At 38.1% G+C, this 19,171-nt stretch overlaps 1 protein-coding gene across 1 annotated transcript in view; it reads right to left on the bottom strand.

Moving 5' to 3' along the window:
• Positions 1-19,171, bottom strand: part of SORCS3 (sortilin related VPS10 domain containing receptor 3) — a 605,284-nt gene that overhangs the window by 201,454 nt on the left and 384,659 nt on the right. The window contains exon 5 of the mRNA XM_032281554.1: positions 13,672-13,745. Within this exon, the coding sequence (XP_032137445.1) occupies positions 13,672-13,745 (74 nt within the window). The remainder of the gene's footprint in view (positions 1-13,671; positions 13,746-19,171) is intronic.

Here is a 19,171-nt window from a genome sequence, read left to right as displayed (position 1 = left end):
ATTTTTTTAAGTATAGTTATTCTACTCTGCTATCAAACATTGCATTTATTCCTTCTATCTAGAGTCTGCATTTTTAGCAAGCACCTCAGGTATTCACTGCCAGTTCTCCCTTAGTCATCACCCCTTTGAATTTTACAGAGGAGGAGGCAGAAAGGCCAGAGAAATCCTACTAGTGCCCCAAGGCCTCGCTGCCCACTGGCAGACATAGAATTAGCAACCAGAAGCCCTTCCTCCTATTCCAATGCTTTTTCCATTACACTTCAGAGTCCATAAACTTTTTCTTTCTCCTTCTTCTCCTTCTCCTTCTTCCTCCTCCTCCTCCTTCTCCTCCTCCCCTCCTCTCCTCAACTTGAGTTTCTCTCAGTTCTGGAAAAATCCTAAAAAATCTCATTTTTAAAAAAGAAAAAAAATGAAGGTATGTCTCCCTCCATTACGATTTAGAACATGATTTCATGTTCTAAATCTCCCTTTCTTTAAAAGCGGAAAACAGTCATATAACCTAACTCCATTTGTTCTATTTCACTGTCACATCTTTCCAGGACACTTGTTAAATGAAGACAGTGATGTTAAGAAATGTCAGGAAACAGGATGGGATCTCAGACCTCCCCAGTGTGACTTGGAGAAGCACATGGCCATCCCATTTTAAATCCCCTAGTGCTTTTAGCCCACTATTTGGCAATTATTGCACACTGTGGTGCCTTTTATAGATCAGACTGGTTCCAGGGTCTGACCTTTTCAATGCTTCAGTTTCCTTGCATTCATCCAAAATGCTAAGTCTGCAGAGCTGGGATCCCCCAGGGGTTCCCTCTCTCTCTGCCTCCACTGTGCACAGTTCTGCCCAAATTACTTGACAGCTCTCTTCAACACACTGATAGGGGAAAAGGTTGGAGAGTGTCTGAATATGACATGGCTGGCCAGTGGGGAGAGGAGAGGAGGCGGGACAAGCCCCTAATCCATCATCCAGGCTGTCTTTTCAAAGAGCAGACGCAGGTGAGACACTTAAAAGGGGAGAATGTGTCCTGGCTTGGAAATGTTTGAGGATTCCTAAACAAGAATTTTGTCCCTCATTGCATTTGTAAGCAATGGGGATTGAGGTGGTAGAATATACTACATTCAGAAATACAGACAGGTATAGAGGAAGAAGCCCACTGCCTTTGAAAAGCAATACACTGACAGCTGAAAAAGCCTAACTGCTTGAAGAATCTATTTTAGGCATCCCTTTAAGAACAAAACAGGCTACAATGGAAGTGAAAAATCCTCAGTGCCATTCGCCACCAAGTAAATGAAGCGCTCTATTTCTTCCAATCCAATGCATTAACACCAAACTTGCCAAAATCATGTTCATGTGAGTGTGGCCAGTTAACTTCTCACCAAATCAGGATGAGCCCACTGATAGAGCAATGGGTCACCAGGTGGCATCCTCCTAAAACAATGGTTTGGGTAGTTTGGCAAAGATTTTAACCATTCAAGCAGTCTCTACACTATGAAATTAGACATTTCAGGGTGGTGTGAGCATTGAGGAAAGATAACCTGGACACTGTTATACCCATATGCGGCTTGTGTGAAATGAAAAGACCAGTCTAGATCAACGATTTTCTAAATATTTCTATTTGCTTCTTTAATGAATGGTCTTCTGTCATTAAAAAAAAAATACTTATACAGAAGTCTAAATATAAAACTAAGAATCTGAGTACTTCTGGCTGGAACAAAAATGAAGTATATAAGAACTTGATTACTAAGCATCCCACAGCATTCTCTATACTGAATGCAGTCCCTTAGGCAATGCATCAGACTACCCATAAAGCTTCCAAGAGCACTGCTAGAGAAATCACCAGGCCAGATAACCTCTCACAGTTCTTTCCATTCTAACTTTTCTATAACTCATTAGTATAAATGAAAGTATATCAATTCATTGAAATATTCTGCCACTACCAAAATGATCTTTATGAATATTATGTACACATCCAGCAGACTGTTTATGTTAGGTGTAAGTTTTTTAAAAAGATGTAAAACAGTCATACAATCTAACTGAAATTTTGAGAGAAATTATTTTCATGTGCACAAATCTTAAAAGAGGGCAATGAAAGAAAAAAGTATTGTTTTAAAATGATTATTTTCAGTTTAATTTTTAAAAATGTTTCATGCTATTGTTTTCAATTAAACAAAAATGTAAGGTTTCAAAAATGTAAATTTGGTACACACATTTTAAGTGTACAGTTGTATAATTCTTCACTGGAGAATAAAACTTGAGATCAAGATGCTTTAGAAGAGTTGCATCTGTCGTAAGTCAGTGCTCCTCTGTTGACAGATAGTTGCATATAAATGCACTTAAGCATCACAAGAAAGCACCAAATGTTAATAAATCTTCAAAAACATGAATATCATGCCATTCTCTTGCACAAAAGATGAATACCCTCTATTACCAAGAAACACAAGTCCAAACCACTTACCTGGCATGTGAGGTACTTCACAATCTGCATCTGGTCTATATCCCTGCCTTATTTCTCATTGTTCCTCAATACAAACTTCTTTTATTTTCTAACACAGTTGCTGCGAGTGAGAGGCAAAATATTTTGTGCCTCAGAGCACATTCAGCAATGTCTGCAGACATTTTGGGGTTGTCACAACTGGAGGAGTGCAGGAGGCACTCACTGAGTAGAAACCAGGGGTCTGGTCAACATCTTAGGCTGCAAAGGACAATTATCCAGCCCAAAATGTCAAAACTGTAAAGGTTAAGAAACCCTATAGTAGCAGATCAACTAACTACTCTCCAAACATACGATCTCAGCTTTGATCCAATAGTTCTTCCTTCCAGGAGGATCTGTTTCACTTTCTTACTTGCCAATTCAAACCATTCTTCAAGATTCTTCCATCCTATCTCCCCCAGGAACCCTTTTCTGGGAGCACCAGGGTGACATGAGACCTTTATCTTCTAAGCAGGACTAACACTTCCTTTAATACTCTTTTGGTGCCTCCCATTTCTGGCCATGGTCCCTCTGCAACGTTCAAGAATTTGTCTCAACATTTGCATCACATCTGCTAAAGTACATATGATCTGATACAACACAATCTTTAGTTTATGGACTTTTGAATTTTATTTAATTTTGTTAACATCAAGCCAGAAATATTTTTTCTCTAAAAATAGTAGTTTTAGCAAGCATAAAAATAAGCCATATGCTGATTGCTGGAAAAGCAGGTTAGAAATACAAACTCTGACTATGAGGCAATGGGATTTGAATGTTGAAAAAAATGCAGATGGTCTCTAACTTGCTTAGTTTCAAAGTGATGCTATGTACCATTTGCTACCAAATTGACAAGGATAGTAATTTATTCCAATTATCTTCTCTTATTATAAGCTGTCTTATTATTAATTTTATAGCTAGTATTTATTAAGCACTTACTGTGCTCCAGGCTAAGAAGAATGACATTCAGCCAGGAGGGAAAGGCAGGATTTACCATCTGGTATCCTTTCTGACTGGTGGAGCACTGGTCACAAAGGTTAAATGCAACTTCCAAAAGCCACATAGCTACTAAGGACAGAGCTTTTCTATTTAGATCCCAAATATCCTCACAGGTATTTATCATTACTCATATCACACTCTTCTAATAACGAAGCTTATAAAGTATATTTTCTTTGTAGTCTGAAGAATTTTAGGGCCTCAACTAGCAACTATACGCGCAGTTAGGCAAATTACACATATATCTCAACGTTACCCTGTTCAGTCATGCCCAATCTGAAGAGAGATGCTGTGTGCAACATGTCTTTACTTACAATAGCACCAAAAGTGAATATTCATAGGAATAACATTAATTAAAAACATGTAGGGCTAATATGAAGAAAACTTTACAACTTTACAAAGGAATGCACAGAATGGAATAAAAAGAGAGACAAAAGAATGATTACATTATTACATATCCATAGGTTAGAATACAATAAAATTAATACAACATTTAAATTATGTTTAGAAAGAATAGAAGGTGGTACAGGAGAATGTTCAACTTCATTTTTAAAAGATAAGAAATTTTATCAAGGATACAATGTGAATTATGATAACATTTAAATATATGTTTAAAATTATACTATATTATAATAGGGAAAAAACACTATGAAGAAGTACTTGATTTTTTAAGAGGTATTTTCTGGGCAGTAAAATTATAAGTAATTATTTTCTTTTTATTTTCTTGCCTCCCCTTGAATCATTACAAGATATATTGTGTTTCCACTCAGAAAAGAAAATGGCTAGTGTGTGTCTATGTCTTTTAAAAACTACATTTGTATTTCTGGCCTTGTCTTTCCACTTCCTCCACAAGCCTTAGCCACTTCTGCTCCAGTACACTTCTTGGTGGAAGCATCTCCAGAAAGTTTGCATTCCTTTCCGAGTTGTTACCTGTTTTACATCCTGCTATGGACTGCATTGTATCCCTCCGAAATAAATATGTTGAAGCTCTAACCTCCAAACTGATGGTGTCTGAAGACAGGGCCTTTGGGAGTCGATTAGGTTTGGATGAGGATGGGTCTCTCGTGTGTGATTAGTGCCCTTATAAGAAGGTGCACCAGACAGCTTGCCCTTTCTTTTCCTACCATGGGAGGATATATCCAGAAGGTGGCTCTCTGCAACCTGGAAGAGGGCCCTCACCAGAAACCAACCATGGCACCCTGATCTCACATTCCAGCTTTCAGAACTGCAAATTTCTGTTGCTTAAGCCTGGACCCAGTCTGTGGTATTGTTTTGGCAGCCAGCATTGACTAATGCATAACCCTAGACCAAACTGCAACAGGACCATCACAGATTTCCTTAATGGGGAAGAAAGGATGGTTTCTCCTACCTGCAACCCAGTATCCAACTTGCATTTTAAACAGCCTCCAAGCCTTCAATTTGATACTTTCTCCTTGGGCTGCTGAGCTTAACACTATCCTCCTCTCTCTAGGCCTCTCCCTGACCTTCCAATTCTCCTATTCCTGCTCATGGGACTAAACAACACATCACCACCAGCCTATTCAGTTCTCCCCACTTTTTAATGTAACAGGCAAGTCCTAAAGGCAATCTGAATTCCAGGAAGATGGCAGTAATAAAAGGCTCTTTATATGGGGGCTTTTCTAACCCTCCACTCTCATAGGACAATATGATACTGAAATCTCACGCTCTGTGACAACAGTAAAATTTGCTCCCCTCTGAAAGTTTATCAGTGAGTGAGAATAAAGTTAGATTTCACTGTTTCTGAGCCAAATGAGTATTTCTCATGCCCTTTGCAAAATCACCTTGGTGGAATAAGTATTTGGAAGCCATGTGCTTATTCTAACTAAGGAATCACTGGCCATAAACCCAGAGAAAGAGAAAACAATGGTGTTTCCATGTACACTATGGAATTTTTGCTACACTGGATGAAGTGAGTGGATATGGCTGTCACTGTCTTTGAATTCCATGTTTAATGCATACAAATATTTTCAGATCTCTCAAGGCAGAACCAAACATGACCCCCACTTTTCATAGCAAAGAAGTCATTAGATGTATAGCTACATATGTCTCCTACCTCACAGAATTCACACGTACTAAGCACAATCTTCGAGACTCCAGCACATCTTGACTTCATCCAAAGAGTTGACCATTCTCTCTTGCTCAGTGCAATGGCTAACTACCACATGTACTTTATGAACACTGCATTTTGCTCTTAGCATTAAGACAGCTCTTCCACAGCCAAGATGCAACCAGACATACAGCATGAGTAGCCCCCATCAGCAAAGTAGAAACTGCTTTCTGCTTGCAAGCTGAGCTTTCACATTTCCCCTCCTGACCTTGCATGTATTATTTTGAATGTAATGTATTTTTAAATTGCTGCATCATTTTAAAAATGTAAAGGAGAACTGAATTAAATATTATTTGTGGCATACCCTGGTTTGCAATGGCCTTAAAATCTGATCCCTTATATCAGGTCGATGCCTAAATCCCATTACTTCAGATGGCAAATGACTGTGCTTGCAAAATTGTAGATGCACATTTAGAGGCAGCTTCAAAACTTCAGCCCATAATGTTAACTTTGTTTGAAAAGATCTTGATTTTCCAGGAAGCCATCTCAAGGCATTCTATCTGTTTCTTAACTCTGGCTCTGTCATGGATAATATATTAATAGCCTAAGGATGACTCGGCAGCTGACTCTTCAAGAACCATAGTCTAGGGTCAAAAGAAGTTCCTAAATGACTAAAAGGAGCCCCTTTTGAAGCAAATTACAGGATATATTCCAGAGCAGCTGAGATCTATGGAGCTCAAATTCAGGCAAGAAGTGCAACAGTATTCACTTCAACCACATTATCTCCAGGTAACTATCCCCAATTTTCACTTCCTGCTTCTCTGCCCCATGTCCTCCACCCACAGTTGCTATTAGGCTGAGATGAGTGTCTAAAATCTGACAACGAGATTCATATTAGTACTTCTAATGAAGTATTAGTACTAATGAAATGAACACTTCTCTAAATGAGCATGTACATACAAGACTTCTGTGCATGTACACACACACATATTTATAATAAACAGTATTCTTAGAAAATGTAATCCTGCCATTGAAATATAAAATGATAAAGTAGAATAAAGTCAGGCAATCTCATGATATTAAGTAAGCCTCACTCAGGCTGAGGATAGGGCTCTGAGGTTTGTTGATCAACTGTCAAATCCCATAAAGTCTAAACATACGTGTCAGGAATACCAGAACATGGTGATATTTCTCTATTTCAAGGACACACCCAAACAATGGGCAAAATGAAATATTTGAGGTTGATTATCAATAAAGAGGAAACAGAGGAAGTAGTTCAAGACAGAATTAGTTGTATGTAGACAGGAGGTTATGTGTAGACAGAAGTAGAACTTTGTGTTCTAAAATAAACAAGCAAAGAATAAGGATCAGATAAAAGTATATTGGTTTTCTCTTAATAATTTTGTATAACAGATTACCACAAAACTTAGGAGCTAAAAACAACAAATACATATTGTCTCACTGTTTCTGTCAGTCAGGAATCCAGGTACAACTCAGCTGGATGCCTCTGCCTGAGGGGATCTTTTACAAGGCTTCTATCCAAGTGTTTGCCAGGGCTATAGTCTCATATGAAGGCTTGACTAGAGAAGGATCTGCTTTTGAGCTCACTCACACAATTGTTGATACAATTCATTTCCTTATTAGAACTAAGCTTTTGGGCCATTAGTTCCTCACTGGCTTTTGGCTGGAGATCTCTCTCCATTCCTTGCCACATGAGACTCTCAATAAGGCAGATAACAAAATGGCAACTTGCTTTCAGAAAGCAAGCACACGAATGCATCCAAGATAAAAGCATTCTTTTTGTAACCTACCCCCAAAGTAAAACCTCATTACCTCTGCCACATTCCATTCAGGAGAGGCAAGTCACTAATCCAGTCTATACTCAAGAGGAGAAGACCATAGCCTAGCAGGATTTCCAGAAGGCAGAGCCACTTGGAGGCTGTCTCCCATAAGGAAGAGGTAAATATTAACTAACTAGACCAATACTGCCATATGTTATAGGTGGGAATATACAACAGAACACAGTTTGGGTAATATTTTGAATGACAGGCTTTAAGATGTTCAAAATGTGTGTGTGTGTATGTGTGTGTGTGTACACACATATATATACATATGTATAGTTTTTCTAATGTTCTATTTATTTTTAATGTCAACTTTTATTTTAGAATCAATGGGTACATGTGCAGGTTTCCTACAAAGGTATATTGCGTGATGCTGAAATTTGAGATACGACTAAACCTGTCACCCAGATAGTGAGCATAGTACCCAACAGGTACTTATTCAGCTCTTGCCGCTCACACCCTGTTGGTAGTCTCCAGTGTCTATTGTTCCCACCTTTATGTCCACATCCAAGGTTTAGTTCCCACTTATAAGTGAGACCATATAGTATTTGGTCTTCTTTTCCTCTAGTAATTCACTTAAGATTATGTCCTCTAGCTCATCCATGTTGCTGCAAAGGACATGATTTCATTCTTCAAAATGTGTATATTTTGATAAAATAAACTGCTTCTTATAGTAGTGGTTAAACCAAAAATACTAAATCTTAACTAACATTAAACACTATTACCATGTTCTAACTATTACCATAGTTCTAACTATCCTCCATGTTCTAAGGAATATGGACCTAAGGAATATTACATTTAATTCCTGGGATAGGTGAGGGTGATAGGTGGAGGGTTAAGGAGATTATTTTATTATATTATTTTATGTAAGAAAAGCTATGATACTTAGGGGAAAGTGTGTGGGTGTTAGGGGAGTTCTGGAAGGGGATGGACCATGGAGAATAAGTCACTGTGAAAAGAATAGTTTAGAGCCCATGAAAGGGAAGGAGAGGATGAGATAGTAACTCCCATGATGGTCAGGACAGATAGGAACAGAGGAGTTTTAGGAAGACCTGTGTGTTGGTTGATGCAATGCTTTTTTGTAATCCTCTTCAAGAAAAGGTTCAATAAAAAGGTACTTTGCTGAAATACTGTTGGTGTTGAATTGGGATCTTACAATTGAACTGTGACACTGTTGATCTTACTATTGAACTGTGAACTGAGACTGCAAAAAAAAAAAATGCAATCAAGTCTTTATTTGGGCGACCTAAAACATCAGTCCAAGAAAATAATTCTAGATATTAAAGACCTATGCATACAAACATCAATAAACTATTACTTATGATAATCAAAAATGTGAAAAATTTCAATGTCTGATAAAAATAAAAAAGCAATAAAGTATGTGTCTTTGTGCAATAAGATATTGCACAAATAATTAAAAACGGGTATAAAGATTTTATAGTGACAAAAAAATTGCAAGAATAGAATATTAAGAAGAGAAAGGCAAATTATATACATTCACATGTATATATTTAGGCTACATATAAAAGAACATATGCATACAAAAAGAGACTCAAAAAACTAAAATCAAGAATGATTAGAAAGGGAAGACTGTCATGAAAGGGTTTTTAGTCTGTCTTCTTTTTTCCATATCAACTTTCTCTTTTTAAGTGACACTTCCCTAGGACCTCCTCTCTACACACACCAGGAGGGACACACTTTGTCCTTCCATTCTTCCTCCCTTCCCTCATGGCCTTTCTGAAAAATCAGATAAGAAGCTGCTAGCACAAAAATCACTAGAAATCCATAGTGTGTAACCCATCCTTAAGCAAAGTACAATAAAGATCTAGACCCCAACGTACCTATCCCTACACATCAGCTACCTTTCATCCTAAACCAGGCATCATGGCAGATACAGCAATCTTCAAGATACACATTCCCTGCATCAGCTAACATGATCTGGTCTAGAACCTCTAATATGTCTGTTGTCTTTTTAAAGGTTTCCTAACGCTCAAACCAGTCCATGTTGCAATCCAAATATCTCAGCAAAGGAGTAAGAATTGAAGTCCCTGATACCTTAGAGTACATTGCTTTATCAGAACAATTTCCTGCAGCAATGATAAAGAACCGAGACAAAAAAAAAGGATCTTATTCTTTTAAGAGAGAGAATAATTAAGGAGGGGAGGAGGGAAATCAGTAAAGATTAGGCAGACATTCCTTGCCTATTTTAGGACACCATACGAGTGAATGCCATCAGAGACCAGAGGCACTTTGAGGTCATTCTAGTTACACAGAGAATTTGGGAAGGCCTAGTACACCTGTGACTTCATTGGAAAAGATGCCCAAAGAGGATGAGCAGGTGGGGAGAGCACAGGGTGAGGAGCAAAGCTGAGAATCACAACAAGCACTCACATTGGATGTGCAAAGGAAAAAAAAAAAAAAAAGTCTTCCCACTGCAGAATATGCCTGCCTGTTAAATATCTCCCAAGGGAAGAGTGGAATATTATTCATTTGTAGCTCAGTAGGATTTTTAAAAATATTTTTAAAAACAGAAAAACTTTTTCTTCATGACAACAACTCTGCCACAGCAGAGCCGAGGAAGAATAAAAGGAATATGGTAAGGACATTTGCACCATTTATGTGCTCTCCCTGCAAATTATCATTTTGGAAGCAGCTGAGGCTAATTTAAAAAAAAAAAGCAAGGAAGCATTAGATCTCCCTGGTGATTACCTGTTGACCAGGTATCAAGTGAGTGAAAGAGTCACATATAAACAAGGAATGTTCGTGTCAGTTGTCTTTCTACTTGGGGCATGAGATTGATGGCTGAGTCACTCCATGGTGTAAGATTCCTAGGTGACCTATCTTGATTGGATTAGAACATCCAGAATTCATAAAAATGTTTCTAGATGAAGCTCTTAGTATTGATGCTAATGAATATTATGCTCCATGTTCTGCCTAACCCACAATCAGGGTGGAGGACAAATGAAGAAGTGGATAAGAATAACTCCTTACAATTTTCAATTTACTTTCACAACCATTAGAACAATCATCACTGTAGATGAGAGAGCAGATGAGAGACATGCAAGGGGTCCATTCTTTCTGTTGTATCCTCATCAGAAATCACTTTTGGAGCACAGTGTTCTTTTGCACAAATCCCCCTGTAACCTGCCACTTGCCAACAACTGAGAGAAGCATGAGAGAAAAAAACTGAACACTCATGAAGGATCTATCCTTTAGACACCTGCAAATATCCAGCTTATATAAATAACAATATTTGAACAATATTTCTTCTGAATCATATGTTCACTCTATTTGTCTACATACCATAAGTTAAAAGTCTTTTTAACATCATCTCTCATTTCAATGTCTTGTTTTAGCACCTGCTTTCCATTCAATGTTCCCCAACCATCCTCAATACCTCTTCCCTCTACACCCTCTCTCTCAAAGAAATCATTTTCATGCATTTTGTTTTGTTTGATCACTTCATAAGAATTATGACCCAATAAAAAGTAGAGAATAATGTTGGGCTGAGATGTGGATTCTAGGCAATAAATCATACCCATTCAGTTGTTATCACATGCCCATGGGCCTTACCATACATGAGACTCACATTTGTGGCCAGTAAAATGAAAAATCACTTATGTGACATGTTCTTGAGGATTGGTAATAAACATAGTACTTAAATCAATGGAGAACTGAAATTTCCAGGTGTCCACTTGATAGATCGGATTCTTTCAATAACCTTATGAAATTAACAAGAAAAATACTGTTCTCAATAGATGGATGAGGGGACCACAGGTTAAAGAGGTCCCACTTAAGCCAAGGTTTGTTCTATATCCCCAAAAAAATGCACATTCTGTCTTTCTCAAGGAGATAACAAGTTAATATTTCCATCCCTAACCTATACAAACCATGTCTCTTCAACATATGTGATTTAGAGCTTTAGACAACCTTGAATTCTGTCTTTGGATTAAAAAAAAAAAAGTCTATGTAAAATGAGCTCTTTTGCCATGACTCATATGACACCTAAAAGAATAATCACAACAATTATACATCAGAAAGGGAGAGATAATAATTAAAAAATGGAATATTCAATTACCACTTGGCTGGCCAGCATGGGCATAAACTTTTATATTTCCCCTTGGGGCATATATGAAACAAGCACAGAATGAAGAGAAAAAACACAATTATCAGAATCTAGGCACTTGTTCTTTTTTACTGCATAAAGGAAGAGGGTGGATGACAGTAGCTGGAACCTTTTCCTCTTACTCTTTGCAAAATATAGGAAAATGTTGCGTCTTATGCACTTCATTTCATTCAGACACAATGGCACAGCTCATCTAGCCCAGTGTGCTTTCCTCCTCTACTAACCTGACTTCCTAGTTGGCCAAGTACCTCACCATCTCAAGAGTTTGTTCCAGAAACGGCAGAGGGCTCTTTTTCTTTTTTCTTTTTCTTTTCTTTCTTTCTTTTTTTTTTTTTTTTGAAGGACTTCTGAGTGATGGCACACTGAGAAACTGGACCATCTCAGCTCAGCAAAGGCTGTAGTTCTATAGGTGAAATATCAGAAAAACAAGTATTTCCTTTTCTGCCTTAGTCTATTGAAAAACCTCTGTAGTTCCAAATATAGGCAAAATAACAGTTGTAATAACAGCTACAGATGAAATAATAGTTGGCCTGTAAGGGGCAAACATGCTGGAGATAGTCCAGGTGTTGAGTCAAGAGCAATAATCCCAACTCCCTTTTCTCTCCCAACTACTCTGAACCATGTACCAAAAAAAAAAAAAAAAAACCAGTTGCTTTTCATAGAATCCTTAAGCAATCTTCATTTTAAAATGAAGATTAGACACAGTGTTGTGGATGCAGAGGGATAGGTTGAAGCCATTGCTTCCAAAGATGTTGGTGTGAATGTGTGTATGTACAAGGTATTTGTCACCACCATCCTCAAGTTGTGTAAGGCATAAACAGCTATCAAATAAGTTTTTAAAGGAGTGGACATAAGATATTTAAAAGAGACATGGAATTATGGAATGCATACAACTTCCAAAAAACTTTTTTTTTTTTTTTGAGTCAGAGTCTCACTCTGTCACCCAAGCTAGAGTACAGTGGCCTAACCTCCGTCACCCAAGCTATAGTACACTGCAGCCTTGAACTCCTGAACTCAAGTGATCCCTTCATCTCAGCCTCCTGAGTAGCTGTGACTACAGGTGCATACCATGATGGACAGCTCATTTTTAATTTTTTTGTAGGGACAAGATATTGCTATAATGACCAGGCTGGTCTTGAACTCCTGGCCTCAAGTGATTCTTCCACCTCAGCATCTCAAAATACTGAGATTACAGGCATAAGCCATTGTGCCTGACCAAGCTTTTCTTTTCGTTAAGCATATAATTAAGCATTCTATATACTTTGGTATATGCCTCTTGATCTCTCTATTCCTTTAGCCATCACCTCTGCTGAAATGAAAGCAAGATACAAGGAAGAAGCATTTTCACGTTATAGCGGGCAAGCGTGAAACGCAAATTTTTACAAAGCCTGTTACAACCAAGGTAAAAATAGTATGCATGCATAAAGGAATACCAATTAATAAAACACTTTCTGATTAGGAGGAAGGACTAATTTGCCATTTGAAACATGTATTCATTCTCATAAAAGGTTTTTAAAAATATGTCCCACAGAGGTAGTTCTGAAGGATTTATCACATGTGACATGAGAAAAGGATTCTGTCGTGAAATAAGTTTGGGAATCACTAACTTTAAGTTTGGCAGGATTCTTCACTCAGTGCTTCTCCAGAGTCTTTAATATCCTAACATGAATTGTGAGTCTCCAGGAGTATAAAACTGGATTATCATAACCTGAATTTATTTGATCACAGAAGCTCTTATGAAAGCAGAAGCATTTTATGGAACTGTTGTTCTCCAGAGTAGATTTTGGGAAAATACTGCCTTTTAGAATATGTATATAAAATATATACACTTTTCCAAAAAGAGAGGGTTAGTACATAGCAAAGAGCACCTGATCATGACCATTCTCACAGAACTCTCTAAACCCAGTGCTTCTCAAACTTTCACGTGCACATGAATCAGCAAAGGATCGTGTTAAATGCAAATTCCAGTTCCGTAAGTCTTAATAGGGCTTGAGGTTCCACATTTCTAACAAGTCTCCACGTGATGCTGATGCTGCTATTCCACAAACCACTCTATGCAGCAAAGGATTAGAGCACATTTGTCTTCAAAGAGCTTCAACTGTCCAGAACTGTCCAGAGTGCTATGCTGTCTGATAATTCTTTATCTAAGAAGGTAATGAGTATGTGGATAGGACTTACCAGTAAAACCTGTTGGGTGTGATGCGTTCATGCATGAGTTGCCACCGTCTTCCAAAGTCCATGGAGCTGTACAGCTACAAAACAATGAAGTGAGGAGACCGTAAGTCTCTAGAAACCACTGCTGAGCATGAATACAGATGTTTTCCCTGCACCATCCCAATACCAGAGTGCCCAACACAACCAAGCAGGTGTTTATTTTATCTAGATAAAAAGGTAGGAATAGGACTGTGCCATGCTTATCATGGTATCTACTAACATTAAGAGGGTTCTGAATATACATCCAATCAACTGATATTTTTGAGCAGAGTATAAATCCACTTCTGATGGCCATGACTGTCTCCATTAGGAACAAATCCTTTAGTATAATTATGTCTTCTTTTTTCTTCAAATTCCAATTAAAACAGTTCAGCAATACTTATTTTAAAATGATTTATCATATAATTCTTACACGTAGGACACTCAGAGTCATGAAGACAAGAAGAGGCAGATTCTGTGCTCCCAGGAAAAATGAGACATACATATAAAAATGCTCATCAGCTGATACATGAGCCAATATTACATGCAAAATATTGTGCTTTTACTTTCATTTCTTACTGCTCCTATAGCTCATCTAAATGAAATGGAACTCTTCAATGCTACCAAAAAGACCAGGCTCATTTATACTCCTATGTTTTTGCAAGATGGCAAGGCTAGGCCACTCTAATTATTATTCCATGTTCGCTTATTTTTTGGATGTAGAGTCTGATCCCTTTATAACATCTTAGGGATAGGCCAGCAACCCTGTAAGTCACTAAGAGTACTGCGTGTATTTTCAACTGAACGTCTGGAAGTAAAATGTCTGATTCTAACTGCCAATGGAATAATAACAACAACAATAATAATCCCATCATATTGTTCCTTCATATACATTTGAGCCTCACGACAATCCTGAAAGGAAGGTAGGGCAGTTATTATTAACTTAAATCCCTGCTCTTAAGCATTCTGCAATCTGTCCAGGCAGAGTTAATCACTGCTTTCATGGTGCCACCACTGTATTTACTATCTCCTTCTAAGAAGTTGTTCATAGTAATCCATGTCAAAGGGAAAATTGGGGCAAGGGCCAAAGCTCTAGACGTTGACAGATGGGAAAGATTAACAGGAGTAGAAATTAAACAATGAGGCCTCCTGGAAAAATATGCTTTGAGCCGGGCCTTGAGACAACAGGACCGAAGGTGCCAATATGGCCTAGTGTTCGAGGTTAGCTCTGCGAGTACCTTTAAGGAAAAGAAGGGATGTGAGGACTGTTGTTGGCCGAAAGCGGTAGCTACTGTCTGTCTGTCCTTCCATCTCCCTGTCTCTCTTTCTGTCCCTCTGCTTATCTATTAATGGATATTTCTATATCTATCTGTATCTGTATTTATATTGGGAGGTAGGGAAAAGGAGCAGGTTTATAAGGATCAGATCATCCCATTGGGAAGAATATATCCATATATTTTATTGCAAAGACTAAGTTTTTCATGAAGACTTTTCAAACATGGATCACTCTCCTTCCTATGGCAGGTACCTGAGGGACAGATGCTTAGACTTAAGACATGTTTTCCAATTAAATATGAAAGAGAATTTGGATGGAACCTTCTATAACCCAAAGTTCAGAATCTGCCAACCCTGATTCCAAACATAGCAAAGTACTAAATTCTTTCAACAAAATCCAGTATGATTGTGTCTTCCTCTGCTGCAAACTCTTGAGACACGCCAGGTAAAAGCCATGAGAGTCAAACTGACACTGTTAGAGTCTCCATCCTCCAGGGAAATCAGTTCCATCGTGGAGGAGTTGGTGGTGGCAGCGCTCTTGCTGGGTCACCCTTCAGAGCAGTATGGCTCCTGTCCTCTCACACTCTTTCCAACATAAAGAGGGCAAGAGAGCCACTGCTGATCTCCTCATTCAGGCCTTTTCCAACTCCTGCCTCCCCTATCTCTGGTTTTGCTTTTTCAGCTCTTCAGTTTGACTGATGGAAAAAAAATTAAATTGAATTACCTGCCTGGAGGTTGATTGAGATGAACAGAAAGAGCAGGCTCCTATTTATTAAGGGCTTTGAGTTAGCTACCTTGTCTCTTACTCTGCAGTAAGTTGCTGAGTCTGAAACATGTTTTATTCTACTATGAGTTAGATCTCAAAAACCTCTCCATTTACACATCCATTTCTTCATTTAATCACTTATTCATTCACTAAAAGTGTATCAAACAACTACTAAGCTTTAGGAACTGAACTAAGAGCTGGGGTTACAAAGGTCAAAAATGCCATGATGAGGGAATCAGAAATGCATGCAATTATTATACTGCCATGCGAGGTATGCCTTGACATTAATACCAGTTATTTCTGCAATGGCAAGACTATGGGCAATTAGTATTTTCTTCTTTTCATCCTCTAGATTCTTTAAATTATTATCAACAAATATTACTTTTGTAATTATAAAATTATAGGTCTAAAATTAAAATAAAAAAACACATGTCAACATTTAATAGTAAGTTTTAGAAGATTTAATGATATTAAAATTCTCCTATTATTAATTTTAAAAAGTTATAAAACATGTATTTATTGATATTGATATTAAAACATTATAAAAACTTGAAACATATTAAAAGGAAATATGCCAAAATATTAGCAGTGGTTTATCTCTGAATTGTGAGATTATGGGTAATTTATATATCTTTGAAAATTCCCATCATTTTCAGATGTTTTAACAATAAATATTATATTTCAATAGTAACATAAGCCTACATTTTATTCTATTTATATTTTTGTGACAGTAAATTTCTAATTATAATGTGTAAATTATATTTACCTCTCAAACTACCTTTTAAAAGGCCATGAATTAAAGTTCTATTTTTTATGAGGAAACTGGAATTAGACAAAGCAATATTAAATTTTCCAGAAATAAGAAAATGTTACAGAAATGATCATGGATAGTGTTGAATCCTTCCTTAGACAGGCAATGCATCAGTTCACAGGAGGTTTACACGGTCCTGCATGGCTGCAACCCAACATGCTTCATGCAACATCAAAATAAAGTGTTTTCCAAACAATAAATACCTTTAAAAACATTCCTTGTTTATACAGTTAAATAAATGAGGCCATATTCTCTTCTATATCCTGCCACATTCTGCCTCCTCCAGTAAAGATGTCCCCCTACATTACCAGAGACCAATCGAGATTCTCTCCTTTCCCTTCTTCCACTATATGTCATGGCCGCATATCTCTTTGGGCCACAAGCACAAATTCAGCAGAACACAGAGCAAGGACTAAATGAATCATTGGAACAGCTGGAAAATATGAAAGAACACACTCTTTTCCTTATTGATTCAGTAATTAGTTCCCTAATTACATTGGCCTGCCAGAGAAATGCATCTGATAGCTGAAGAAATAGAGAGGTAATTTAATCAATAGAATATTCCACAGGAAGAACAAAAGATTGTACCTGGAAAGCCTAACTTCAAAGAATAACAAGAGAACACAGGAGAATCACAGGCACTGTTATGTGTTGAATTTGCATCCCTCAAGACATATTAAAGTCCCAGCTCCTGCATCTCAGAATGTGACCTTACTTGGAAATAAGTTATTTGGAGATGTAATCAAGTTAAAACGAGGGTGGTAGAGTGGGCCCTAATCCAATATGACGGGTGTCCTCATAAGGAGAAATGTAAGCTCATAAGCAGGCAGGGAATCCTATGTAAAGACACACAAGGAGAACACCATGTGAAGATGGAGGATTAGAGTGATGCAGCTACAAGCCAAGGATGGCTTAAGACATGTTATCTAAATCAGCAACCACCAGAAGCTAGAAAGAGGTAAGGAAGGTTTCCCCTAGATGTTTCAGAGGGAGCATAGCCCCCGCCTACCACTATCTGGATTTTGGAATTCTAACCTCCAGAACTCTGAGACAATATATTTCTGTTGTTTCAAGTCACCGAGTTCATGGGACTTTGTCACAGCAGCTCTAGGAAACTGACATGGGCATCTCATACCCCCTGCCAGGACTAGGTAACCTGGAGAGAGAAAGCAATGACAGAGATGTTACATTTCTCTGTGGCTTCCCTGTCACTACCTACGCATTTAGTTGTAAAACTAGAATCTAATATCTGTGGCTGGAAGTTAAACCCTCATTTGCCTGCATTTCCTTGTCCTATGCATTCTCATCATGCCCCCAACCCAGGATACTTTCTAAGAAATGTGAATTTATAATGATCACATGAGGGTGACCAGACATAGTCAGAAGAGGCAACAAAATGTGACTTTATGGGATCTTTCAGTGTTCAGGCCAGTTTCTCTTGAGCCACTGTATCTCCCAGGTAGAGGTGAAAGGAGGGGCTGAAATAAACTCTCTTCATAGGAAAGCCAAACTTAATGTATAACTGTCCTGATTCTACTCAAAACTTGAGTTTAGGTAACATTCTGCTGTACTGTGCTCGTGATGGTCTTTGTCTTTCAAATAAAATGAGGCTGGTTTTCTTCAAAATGAGTTCTCTGCCTCTCTTTCCTTGGAGAGCAAGTGTATCGTAGGAAAGTTTGGCTGGACTATGTGGAGCTGCAGGGAGAATCCCTTAGTTTGTGGGGGTATTTGTAATAGGGAAGAAATCAGAGTCTCACAGCAGCAAGGAGTCCTTTCCAACCTACGTCTTCAGTTCCTTCCTCAGAAAGTCTCCAATGAACCTGTTTCTTGATAACTGGTGGGGAGATTTCTAAGCTCTGGGTATACAGACAAGAACTTCCATCTCCAGCTGCCACCTTTCTTTGCCCTCAGGAGATATAAGGCATCTATAGCATAAAGGTGTTTATTTTAAAAAGACATGCTATTCCCCTAGCCATGCCATCCTGTTGCAGAAGGCAACATTTTTCTTCCCTGTTGAAAATTTCTAACCGTAGAGGTTTTCATCTCTCTCCAGTATTTTATTATCCATTCCTTTATTTAACAGATATTAACCAAATATCAATTAAGAACCAAGCACTGTTCCATGTGGGGTTTAGAATACAATGAAAAAAATTCAATGAAAGAATTCAATGAAAGAAAAAAAAAAACAACAGAGAAAAATATCTTCCCTCAGGGATCTTACACTGTAGTGATCAATAACTCAAATATCCTCAAGTCCACAGTGTTCACACTTGAGGGAGATGTAAAAGAAAAAATAGTGTTGTTATTTGAGTTCTTTTTTTTTTTTTTTTTTTTTTTTTGAAAGAGAGAGTTTTGCTCTTGTTGCCCAGGCTGGAGTGCAATGGAACGATCTTGGCTCACCACAACCCCCGTCTCCCAGGCTCAAGCGATTCTCCTGCGTCAGCCTCCAGAGTAGCTGGGATTACAAGCATGCACCACCATGCCCAGCTAATTTTGTATTTTTAGTAGAGATGGGGTTTCTCCATGTTGGTCAGACTGGTCTTGAACTCCTGACCTCAGGTGATCTGCCTACCTCGACCTCCCAAAGTGCTGGGATTATAGGCATGAACCACTGCACCAGACCCTGTTATTTG

This window comes from Sapajus apella, unplaced genomic scaffold (assembly GCF_009761245.1).
Source record: "Sapajus apella isolate SASKATOON/1434 unplaced genomic scaffold, GSC_monkey_1.0 scaffold13, whole genome shotgun sequence".
Taxonomy (NCBI): Eukaryota; Metazoa; Chordata; class Mammalia; order Primates; family Cebidae; genus Sapajus; species Sapajus apella.
Note: the sequence above shows the minus strand (reverse complement) of the source record. Positions and strands in the feature narration are given on the sequence as shown.